This window comes from Mizuhopecten yessoensis, unplaced genomic scaffold (genome assembly GCF_002113885.1).
Source record: "Mizuhopecten yessoensis strain PY_sf001 unplaced genomic scaffold, ASM211388v2 scaffold8383, whole genome shotgun sequence".
In the NCBI taxonomy this organism is placed as follows: domain Eukaryota; kingdom Metazoa; phylum Mollusca; class Bivalvia; order Pectinida; family Pectinidae; genus Mizuhopecten; species Mizuhopecten yessoensis.
Genome location: NW_018407520.1, coordinates 228,578 through 241,329, shown reverse-complemented (window position 1 = coordinate 241,329; position 12,752 = coordinate 228,578). Strand labels below are relative to the sequence as shown.

General features: G+C 37.3%; 1 protein-coding gene across 1 annotated transcript in view; it reads left to right on the top strand.

Moving 5' to 3' along the window:
- The first annotated feature begins 1,347 nt into the window (after nucleotides 1-1,347).
- Nucleotides 1,348-12,752, top strand: part of LOC110455812 (sodium-coupled monocarboxylate transporter 1-like) — a 21,613-nt gene continuing 10,208 nt past the window's right edge. The window contains exons 1-8 of the mRNA XM_021506197.1: nucleotides 1,348-1,513; nucleotides 6,339-6,407; nucleotides 7,414-7,465; nucleotides 7,883-7,950; nucleotides 9,454-9,534; nucleotides 9,743-9,816; nucleotides 10,218-10,355; nucleotides 11,438-11,573. Coding sequence (XP_021361872.1) covers nucleotides 1,370-1,513; nucleotides 6,339-6,407; nucleotides 7,414-7,465; nucleotides 7,883-7,950; nucleotides 9,454-9,534; nucleotides 9,743-9,816; nucleotides 10,218-10,355; nucleotides 11,438-11,573 — 762 coding nt within the window. The 5' untranslated portion in view covers nucleotides 1,348-1,369. The remainder of the gene's footprint in view (nucleotides 1,514-6,338; nucleotides 6,408-7,413; nucleotides 7,466-7,882; nucleotides 7,951-9,453; nucleotides 9,535-9,742; nucleotides 9,817-10,217; nucleotides 10,356-11,437; nucleotides 11,574-12,752) is intronic.

The following is a 12,752-nucleotide window of genomic DNA, read 5'->3' as shown; positions in this document are numbered from 1 at the left end:
GGGACGGACATGGGCAACAATATATGCCCTTCCTCCATTTTATGGAGGGGGGCATACAAATAATAATATCCTTCCTCATTGCAAAGGGGATATGCATTATACATTAACAGACCTCCTTTACAAACTACGGCATGTTGGTGTGTATTGATGCCAATTTTAGAGTGCCACCTTACCGAAATACAAAGCTAAAGGCATCAAGTACAGGGTATTCCGACACCGAGTTAACCAGTAATTGCGGTTCAAAGTTTTAGTTTTCGATAAAACATGCAGTGGTCATCATCGACAACTGTCTGCCCGTGCAGGGTAACCGCTTAATGGGTCGTTATTGTGTATTGAGTATCTTTAAAGATAGTCTAGTGTCGTTACTTTGTATTGAGTACCTTTAAAGATAGCCTAGCGTCGTTACCTGTATTGAATATCTTAAAGATAATCTAGCGGCGTTACCTGTATGGAATATCCTTAAAGATAGCCTAGCGTCGTTACATGTATTGAATATCCTTAAAGATAGCCTAGCGTCGTTACCTGTATTGAGTATCATTAAAGAAAACCTAGCGTCGTTACTGTGCACTGTGTATTGAGTATCATTAAAGATAGCCAAGCGTCGTTACTGTGTATTGAGTATCATTAAAGATAGCCTAGCGTCGTTACCTGTATTGAGTATCATTAAAGAAAGCCTAGCGTCGTTACCTGTATTGAATATCCTTAAAGATAATCTAGCGGCGTTACCTGTATTGAATATCTTAAAGATAATCTAGCGTCGTTACATGTATTGAATATCCTTAAAGATAGCCTAGCGTCGTTACATGTATTGAATATCCTTAAAGATAGCCTATCGTCGTTACATGTATTGACTATCCTTAAAGATAGCCAAGCGTCGTTACCTGTATTGAATATCCTTAAAGATAGCCTAGCGTCGTTACTGTGTATTGAGTATTCTTAAAGATAATCAAGCGTCGTTACTGTGTATTGAGTATTCTTAAGAATAGCCTAGCGTCGTTACCTGTATTGAATATCCTTAAAGGAAGCCTTACTATGCATATTATTTAATTATGCCTAAAGCTTTAAGATTAAAGTTTGTCTTCTCTCGTATTTGTAACATTACATTATTTATTTATTCTCATAACTAGGACGCACAAGGACTACTTCACTACATCAACTGATCGAAAAACTCCACCAAGGAATGGCCGTTTTGGATCCTTCTGATTATGTGATACTCCTGATTGTACTTATTGCCTCGCTTGGTGTTGGCCTGTTCAAATCTCGAAGGATGGGACGCCGCAAGTCCACAGCACAGTTCATACATGGCGACGGACATATGTCTGTTCTTCCAGTCGCAATGTCCATGATCGTTTCGTTTGAGTCAGGCATCATGATGCTTGGAGTGCCAGCGGAAGTGTATATGTATGGCATGCAGTGGTATATGTTTATAATCGGGAAAAGTATTGCTGACGTATTGAATTGTTACTTACTGATACCGTCATTGAAAAGTCTCAACGTGAACAGCTTATACGAGGTAAGATGAATATGTGTCTATTTGTACATTTATGTCATTTTAAGAGGCTATTTTATGAACAAAACACTCTTTGAATCGGGCAGGTACCGATTATACATACATTTAATAGCATAACGAAAGTTAACACAATCGATGGAGAGATGGCAGATGTCCACTTTCACCAGTTTTATCACTTTAGGAATATCTATATTTTTACGGCCCATCGACAATATCAGCCAGTTTTGAACAAGCAAAACATAATTAAGACGCTCACAAAAAGAAACACATAAAACTTGAACTAAATTTGTTTAAAGATATTGATGCCAAAATTCATCAATGGCGAATTGGTTGTTAAAATTTTAAATCATATTGTTAAGATCAACTGAATGTAAATTATCATATATTAATAACACAGAAACATCAAACATATGAAGCCGGAACCCAATATAGCTTCAAACCAAAAAAAGCCCAACGAATCGCCCCCTCTGTATCAACCATTTGGAGCCGAAACCTAATATAGCTTCAAACCAAACATATCGCTCCCACCAGCGAGACAGAGGATCCGTGGTGATATCAAACACGTGATGAAGACACTCTGTTTGCTTGCACATTTCTTTCTCAGTACTTTTAATCTAGAAAACATAAAGCAATGTTTTGAAACATAAAGGGAAACCCAATCCATACTCAATGTTATCAGTACCTTTTGTCGCTAATTAATGCTACGGCAGAGTTGAGGTAAGACCTATTAAGAACACTAACGTTAAATATGTTGAATCTTGTGGTTTTTAAGATGGGTTTGCGTAAAACATTTTACAAGTTCAAGTATCGTTATTACTACTCCAAGTATCGTTATTACTGCCCCAAGTATCGTTATTACTGCTCCAAGTATCGTTATTACTGCTCCAAGTATCGTTATTCCTGCCCCAAGTATCGTTATTACTGCCCCAAGTATCGTTATTACTGCCCCAAGGTCGTCATTGACCTTAGCTGTTGCTCATTGGACGTTAAACAAAATAAAACCAAACCAATCGAGGTCACTGATTATGAAAATAGTGAAAATACCAAGTTATCAGGCCACAGGTCAAGCAGGGGCAGGGTATATTGTTAACCTTCTAGCTTGGTCTCCACACCAGTTGTGTTCTAGTTGACTAAACGTACACAAACAAGCAATAAAATAAAACAAAATTGATTTATTTGTTAGTATATTGCTTAACAGCCAAGCAACAATAAAGTCATATTCGGTCAAATGACAATACCAAGAGACAATGCAAAAACCTAATACACCAAAACAAACACAATGAGACAATATTGGAATCAGCATACACAAGTGCGTAGCGAAATTGTTAAATATTACTGCGACTAGAATTTAACATTTCAAGTAACAGGTTATCGTCAAATTACATTTTCAAAACAACTTTGAAATACACTGTACTTATTATTCAGAACAAAGTTTGAATATAGGGCACATACTAATTTTTGCCTTGAATTGGTCTAATATAGGCAGCTTTTGTCGTTGTGTGAGGCGTAGTCATATGTTCGTTACATGTGTAGGAGGAGTGACCTCAGTCATCGTATAAGTCAGCCCAGGTTCTAGTCTAGGGTTCCATGTGGTTCCTAGCGTACAAATGAACAAGTCCCTAATAACATTTAATAAACTTTATTACAGAAGATAGAAGTAAACAAACATGTACACAAGAACACGACGAGGGCCCCTACCTACGGCCACCGCTGGGACACATCATTAACATAGCGGGTCAGCTACTTGGCTTCGCCCGGGACATACACAAACACAAGTAACGTTGTACATTCACACCCACCTTATAAAAACAGACCCATTAGGAGAAGGACAGACAAGATAGATTCAGCTCTCAGAGCTACTACCTAACTGAAGATTTGCACGTGTATTGCCGTGTTTATACTAACCGGCAGCCAATGACAGCCAAGTTAACACGTTGGAGTCGTGAGCCAATCAGCTAAGGTCTAGCTTCTGGACAGTGACGGAAATAGGAAAGTAAATAAACAACATGGACGACACGAGTGACAGTCACAAATCCCAGCGACAGTAATACATAAATAACAGGCACAAGGAATTTAATACAGCTTTCAATTCATTCACGCCCTCACACAATCACCGATCCACATGCAAACCCTGATATTAACTTGCATGCACACATACATACCAGCATAGGCCTATACACACCCGAACAATCCGTACTGCTACACATGAATGGCAAAACGATCCGATCTATCGCCGTATATTAAGAAACACCCCAAAACATATTTTATTTACAAGGATGGCAAATAATCAAAGGGATTGGGAAACTTTAATTAAGGGGTCAATGTATTCAACCATTAATGATTACTTTGAATTACCATAAATAAGTTTATATAGATCAGCAGCTCCAGTATATTAATATAGGATGGAAATATAGTTAGTCCTTGAATCAAATCATTTACATTTTAGCAAAAGATAATTAATTATGGACTAGCCAGATGGTACAGTGTGTAGACCGCACAGTCCATGGTTACACTTAGGCCCACTACAACTGGTCACTGGCTGGCAGATTAACCGTTTTTAAACCTGAAATTAATTGCATAATAATTTAAAGAGAAACACTAGATAGTTTTACAGATACTTGTAAATGATTTTTTGTCACTTTCCTTTCCACTTCTCTTACATATTGCATTCACATTAGCTAGCTCCCATACATCTGGTATTAACCCAGTTCAAAGACTTTTATTAAAAAGTGATCTCGGTGGAAATAAAAAGACGCGGTTTTAACTACCTTGTGTATAGCACAGTCTGGACAGTAAATTCATCAATACAAGACATCTGACCACTAACATCCGGATGGATTGCTATAATATTTGAAAGGAAAAGGGAGGATCTTCCACTTTCCCATCAGGAAGTTCTATACCAGGTGTAGTAGAGGAAATAGAAGTAAATCATGTGGATGGAATAACAAAATGGATATTATAATATCCAGGGAAGAATATATAGCTTGTACTAAAGTGCTTTCTAATTTTTGCCAGTAGTCTAAGTAAGAGTCGGGTTGTCTATACCAACAGCCTAGCAGACATTTGTGATTATCATTTGTAGTAAGTTCTAGCCACAATAGTTTTTTTTATACGTGTATCATCTATTGCCTGATCTTTTATTTTGTAGAAAAAATAGTGTCTTTACAGTAAAAAACTATACCTCCCCCATACCATTTAATCCAAGTTTCTAAAGGTTTCCCAGGATGATATTTTATTTCAATATCACAATCAGGTATGCATTCACTTAAATGTGATTATGTAATGCAAATAATGGCATTTGAATTGAGTTCTGTTTCCATAAGGTCAGTTCTAGTGCTTACTGCTCTGACGTTTAAATGAACAATATCAATATTTGATAAGGATCAGGATTTTAATTAAATATCCATGAAAGACATTTCATAAAATATCATTCACATCCCTCTACTTAAATCAATACATATTAATTGCATCTGGTATGAATCGCTACACAAATTTGATTCAGAATATCAAGTTTATCAATAAGATAAGATGTCTGGAAATCCTAAACATTATCATACAGAAACACTGTCGTGCATGTAGAGACACATGGATCCTTCACACAAACACATTTTGTATGAGTGTTGCGATAAAATCACTAGATAACAATATCAGTTAAATTCTGTTTAGACCTTAGGCAACAGATGTTACGATGTTAGTCCACCAGTGAGAATCAATAGATTCGTAGGTACAATGTCATAGTGATTGCTTGGTTGTGCGTGGTTTAACGTCCTATCAACGGCTAAGGTTATTTAAAGGCATGCTTTCACGTGTGTTGTTCATGCGTGCATGTGTACAAGGGACAGGGTATGTTGGTGTATTTGACATAGAATTAAACGTAAACTACATTATACACATAATTAGCATCCAATGAGCTATTTCATCCCTGCAGGTCGGGGATCGAGAAAAAGCATACACCTGCTTCTACAGTGTATCGTAAGAGGCGACTAAGGTGGGAACCCCTGCAGAATTAGGAATTTGCTTTTGTGCCCTTCATTTCGGAAGTAATATTTGGCCATTTTAATATTTGGGATCGTTAGCTGTTTTTCTATTTCTAACTCCCTTTTAATTCTTAGCGAATAGTTTGGCAATACCCTACGTTTGGCTTTAATGTTGAACGTTCGCCCAGTGAGGAAGCATTTAATGTTGAACGTTCGCCCAGTGAGGAAACATTTACTGTTGAACGTTCGCCCAGTGAGGAAACTTTTACTGTTGAACGTTCGCCCAGTGAGGAAACTTTTACTGTTGAACGTTCGCCCAGTGAGGAAACATTTGCTGTTGAACGTTCGCCCAGTGAGGAAGCATTTAATGTTGAACGTTCGCCCAGTGAGAACACATTTACTGTTGAACGTTCGCCCAGTGAGGAAACTTTTACTGTTGAACGTTCGCCCAGTGAGGAAACTTTTACTGTTGAACGTTCGCCCAGTGAGGAAGCATTTAATGTTGAACGTTCGCCCAGTGAGGAAGCATTTAATGTTGAACGTTCGCCCAGTGAGAAAACATTTACTGTTGAACGTTCGCCCAGTGAGGAAACATTTACTGTTGAACGTTCGCCCAGTGAGGAAGCATTTAATGTTGAACGTTCGCCCAGTGAGGAAGCAATGTGTTTTGTCCCCAGGCCGTAAATGAGCTTTGCTGTTATTCGGACGATAAACCGTAGACAATGAATCAATTACATTTTGAATAAGTTCTACGAGTCCATTGTTGTCTGTTATTACCATATATAATGCATTGTCAATTGCGCCAAAAGTTGACTTATTGTGAAGATTATATTTCACTTTGTATATTTCAGTACCTAGAGCTGCGATTTCACTCTAGAGTGGTCAGGCTTTTTGGAACTATTTTGACGCTGTTTTTCTACGTAAGTAGACTTTCTACTTTCTAGACGTCAACCAACTCATTACATGATGTTTAATAAATAATGAATAATAATTTCAGCAAAAATATTAAGCTATCAGCATCTTATTCCTGCTGCTACATAGAGTAAATCCTATATTTAATGTCCATGCCTTGTGACATTACCAGTTGCAAAACCATTTAACAAGGTAAAAAGAAATATATTGCCAACAACCAACATTTAAAATTCTGTTAATAACGGATCTATATACCTATAATTCCGCCTTTAATATCACACAAATGAAAGTGATACATTTTCCTAGTCATATTGATTAAACTTAAACGTTAACCCAATGATAGGCTTGTGATCGAAAAAAAACCCGAATTGTATACTGTACGGTGACCATTAAAACTCGAAAATTATTAATTATCGAAAAGTAATAACACCTCGTATATCTCTCGGTGGGTTTGAATAATGACCTCGCTACTATACTCGTCTAACAGGTAAATGTCATGATATTTATGAAACGAGTCTAAGATGTTTAGCTCACCTGGTCCGAAGGACCATGATAAGCTTATGCCTAACCGCAGCGTCCGTCGTCCGTCCGTCAACTTNCCCCCCCACCCCCGAGGCAGAGGGGCGGGGCCCGATAGGGGAAATAGAAGTAAAACCTGTATAATCGTTCTTCTACCACAGGGATTTAGGGATTTTATCCTATTTTAATGAGGCTAATATGTCATATTACATTGGTTAATACGCAAAACATATGTCATTGGTATGGTCACTGGATAAAACAGTACATCATGTGATAAAGTCATATTCACCTTCCAAAACAATTCAACAACAATCAGTCTGATTGTATGTATGTGTTGCCTTGTATTATACAGGGAAGATGTTAACAGTCGAAAAAGTGTTTTTGAGCGAGAAGTCTGTTTAATATCGTGTGTGAGTGATTGCATATCTAAGTTTCAGTTACCCTTTGAATAATCGAACATTTTTATGCCATGTTAACTTTGTCATTCTTATGCAGGTGAACTACCTTGGAACCGTTCTGTTTGTACCTACAATCACAATCCAAGCTAGTAAGTAGTCAACCACTCGGGGAGGGGCAACAAAGGAGCAAATAGTGCACAAATCTAAAATGAAATTTCTTCTTAAGCTAAACATTTGATCTAAAGGTGACGAGGATCAATACTTCATGGAGCTAACCTCAGGGAGTTCGGTTTATTGGGGTAAGCGGCCTTACTGCAACAGATACATGTAAGTCATTTGTTATCGCTATTTTTCAGAAAGTACTGAAGAGATCTTTCTGGTATTTGATATATAGATTACCCTATTCTCTCTAGTACGATGCAGTGCAATGGATTGTTTGCATGTTTTATCTATTACAAAATATTACAAAATCTTGTGCAATCACAAGTATGTGTGTGATACGTTTATCTGATCGAATGATAAATCCATTAACCGAACCTGAACGATGTCTTTTATTCATCTTTCAGTTACCGATATTCCAGTATGGATTTCTGTAGTGGTGCTGATGGCAGTAGTTGTCATTTACACGCTGCTTGTAAGTGTTAAAGTTAACATATCTGTATCTTCATATCAAATATCACTGTTTACCATTTTAGCTCACATCTCCCGGAGGTCATGATATTATGTTGGTTAGTACCCTGATGTAGCCATGCAAACTTGCGAATAAAAACGATCTTGACCAACTATCAAGGTCATAGAATTTGGATATGTATAAAACTTAAAAATCCTTATTCTGCGGAACTGAAAGGCTGGTATTTCCTTGAACAGAGCCCCTAAAAGTTACTTTGACCTATTTTCAAGGTCACAGAAGCCGAGTATTTCTAAAATCTCAACTTCTTACAATGTGATATAAAGACTGATAGATTATTCGTATAGAGCCCAAACAATGTTGCGAATGAAAATTACCTTCTTTCCATACCACAATGATCAAATACGTCTAAAACTTTAAACAACTTCTGAAGAACAAAAAAGCCTAGAATTATGATATATGGCTGGTAGATTTTTATGATAGAGCCTAACAAAGTTTGTGAACAAAAATGAACTTTCGTGGTAACTACTTCTGAAGAAGAACCGAAAACCATAGAATTTCGATGGAGCTGAACCAAAGTTTTTGAATGAAAAATGACTTTTACTTTCTTTTAATGTCACAGGGGTCAAATATGTCAAAAAGTTCAAATCAGTTTCTTGAAGAACCAAATTGTCTAGAGTTATGAATTTTGTGAGGTCACAGGGGTCAATTCAATTGTATGTCTAAAATTTAAAACGACATCTTCCGAAGAACAAAAACCAGATTCACGTTAACACAAAGGGCGAATTCAAGAACATAGCCTGTCTTCGGCACACGTACATACATGTACGCATCACAACACACATGAAGGCACGTCTTTAAATGACCTTAGCTGTTGATAGGATATTAAACCATGTACAACCAACCAGTCAACAGCGTGTTCCTGAGAGTGCAAACATATGTGAACAAACTGTCTGACTTACTCAGTGGCACAGCGGTAAAAAAAAAACGTTTAAAAAAAGTCTTCTTTTGAGGTCACAGGGTTCAAATCATAAATGTAAAACAACTCCTAAAGAATCCTTAACGATAACCGTAACATAAAACGTGCACTGTATCACTACCTTTAACTCTGGTATAATTAACATTAATCGGGGTTGTTCTATTTAACATGACTTCGAATAGTGTGTAACGTGTCCTTGATTGGTAGTTTGCCTTCCGGTTCTAACAGAGGGGCTCATTCTCTTTTTCTCTCTCATTGAGTTGACAGTATACTGTTGCGTAGTGGAAAACTGTGTAGGGTGCCTTTAGTATTGTATATTTCAGTTGCGTAGCCCTTTAAAGTTGGCACCATATCCGCTTTATCGCAATGATGTGCACTCTATGTGTGTAATGTATATGTGTTGGCAGGGGTGGTTTCTTAGATACTTGCATGATTGCAACATAATGTACTTGAACAAAATAAGAATGTCTTTCGTGAAAAGAGGAAAAGTGAACCTTTAAAAGAAATATTTTCTTTCATTGTTTAACCAGGGTGGGTTTCAAGCAGTTGTTTGGTCAGACGTCATTCAAGCAATTTCCATGACAGCTGGTATGGTAACCATTATTATCAAGGTGAGGTTATAAAATCAATTTATTTCTATATAAAGCATCTTTCATATGGGACTGAATCTTCAAAAAATACTGTTTTAATCTGCATTTAGAAAGTTCGTCAAAATAATCTGATGTTTAAAAGTATTATGGAAACTTGAACTAAAAGAATGGTGAAACAAAACACTTCATCTTCTCCAACAAATATAAATGTGTCTTCTAATTTGCGTAGGGAACGATGGACTCAGGAGGCATTGGTTCCACATGGAAAACCATTACGGACAAGGGACGGATGAATCTGTTTATGTAAGAGCACCACATCGCACACTTTTTATGCGCTAGAGTTCTATTTCGATATTTAATTGTTGTATGATGCTTAATGCCATAAACGTTCAGTATTTCGTGGTTATGTCAACAACTGGTTACCCGTTATCAGTTTTATATGATGGATTTGAAAACAATGAATATACTGCATGGAAGCACGTGTTTGAGTGACCTTGGCTGTTACTATAGACGCTAAAACATCGCAATTAAAAGGAATTACCGCTAATCCCTTTCCAAGTACACACAAAATAATCAAATATTTTAGACGGTATGACCTTTGTTNCCCCCCAAAAAAAGAAAAAGAAAAGCCCCAATGAAATATGATGGAGGTAAAACAATACACGGAACACTAATGTACAAAATCGAAATTACTTTCCGTTTAGATTTGATCCGGATCCCACTCTACGTCAGTCCTTTTGGAGTCTGATGTTAGGAGGTATATTTAGCGGATTCGGAATGACCCTAAGTCAAATCAGTTTTCAACGTATCAAAGCTACACCAACGGTAAAATCAGCGCAAAGGTAAGTACACAATATGTTCATTAATTGTCAAATTTCCTGTTAGTAACACTTCTGACTCTGCCTCGATCAATATATACCTATATCGATTAGACTATGTTTTCGCACATTGCCCAAGCCGTTATTTGCCCGCTTGCCTCTACATATAAACTGTATCGATTTCAACAGGACAAATTCAGGGGAAACGGGAAATTCATGATTTTACATTTTTATTTACTTTTATTTCTACAGCTTCCATGGAGCTCCGCTCCAGCGCCCCAACCACAACAAAACCGGGGCTTCACCCCTGGACTCTTGCCCGCACACAGAATGTCTGCCTGTCAATCTGGCGTGTTCTGCGCGTAAACAGACATACATCTGTAACTCCAAACAAATCATACATCCACCCCCGCTTATAATAAAGGGTAAATGTATAATTTTATATCTTATTCGACATTCATTTTTACATATTATGGGGGAGGGGAAGGGAATCCCGATTCTGACAGGGGATTATCGTCCCTGGATTCGTTTTGTTACCTGTTGCGTGAAACTGAAAATCCTTGATCTACCCCTGACTCCCTACCAGTCTCCCAACAAAACATCCCGTCTTTCACGTAGGCTTTCCTTTAGCACCAATGTCTCCTTCTCAGTCCAATCTGCTATCATCTTTCTTACATGTAATTGTTTCTGACACGTTCGACGGTATCATTATCATCAGCAAACAACACTTGGTAACTTACCTTCACCCTACGCTGCGCTTTGACAGTTTGCGGGAAAAATTATAGTTTCCGAGAGTTGATTAACCTCCACCAAAAAGAGTTCCCAATTGGGCTGCTAACACCATCGCAAAATGCCTTACCTAAGGACGTTGCCAAATTACATGAGAAATGTTTATGCAAGACAAATTTGAGGAAACATCAGCTAATGAAATCTCAACTTAAGGAAATATAATACAAACGTAGCCTGGCCTCTGGCGTTGTGTTTCCCGCAACCGTTGTTCACGTCGCTACATTTCGGTGTCATAGTACTTCGAAGGTGCGTTTGAATGGTTTGGACAGTCTTCACAAGAACTGTTTTTTAATATAATAAATTGTTTAAATTTCCAGAATGCAGTTAATAGCGACATGTGGATCCATCATTTTCAATCTGCTAGCAGTGATGCAAGGAGCAGTGATGTTTGCATATTTTGACAGGAAGGGATGTGACCCATTGGTCTCAAAGAAAGTGACAAACCCAAACCAGGTAAACTGCGCTGGAAGGAAAATATAATATATAGATATGATAGATAGATAGGATACTTATGCAGCTCCATCAATAAATCATTTTCTTTTCTCTTCAGTCTTTTCGGTATCAAAATAAAAAGGTAAGAATTTAAACCATTTGATTAAATTATGATAAAAATGGGTATTAGTAGTTGTTTACCCTAATTTGATAAATAATTTGATCAGACCAACTTGTTTATATGTGTTTGTATGTGTTCTAATGTCTATGTCTATTTTTGTACCACTGTTTGTTACTATGTTTGGAGAGGGCTTAAAGGGACATCACGTGAAAAGGCGTTTTTTTTAATGAATGTATGTATTGTATGCACTTCCACTTATGTTACCTCGCTATCCCCATATTCATAGTCCGTTCCAAATGTCCAGTTTGACCACTTGAATTGTTCGGGAAAGCCCGGCTAAAAATAGCGCCGATAACGTCACCTGATTAGGCAGCAAACACAAGTGGTGCGAGCGAGATGAAACGGTTTACAAAGGGGCCCTCAGAGAGGGGCCGTCAGGCAACTGCAACTTCTTACCGCACTATGAAACCAAGTTATATGATTTCTAATTCCGTATTCAAACTTATTGAACAGTAATTATTCATCATCAGAAGGTAATTGCACACTTGCAAATATTAAGAATTTAATTTTATTTAGCTTTTAACATAAATTTGTTGCCAATAAAATTAAACAAAGGATGGGGCACAAGTTTTTACAATTTATCACAGCCTTCTCCCGTGACCGGTACAGGTGGTACGGGGCTAAACACTCCCTCAACAATGGGACAAACCTTTCTGTAAAAAGGAATATTCACGAGACGAATATCCCTTTTCAAATGTTTACATAAAGTGCATATATGCAATGACAAACTACACGCGAATATAAAAAGGAAACGTTTGTGAATTTATTTATTACATTAAACAACTCAATGTCTTTGGCCATTTTTTTTCTAGACCATGAATATAAATCTATGTATACTCTCTTTCCCACTTTCACTGTCTCCAAACGCTAACATTTAGGAAGTCATATTAACCATCACACACAATAAACTGTATGGCAAAACCACTACGTGTACATGTAGAATATGTGTCAATAAGGAACGTGTTGAGATACTTGATAATTATATTTTTTCAATACTTTACAGAGATTAAAGCATACTT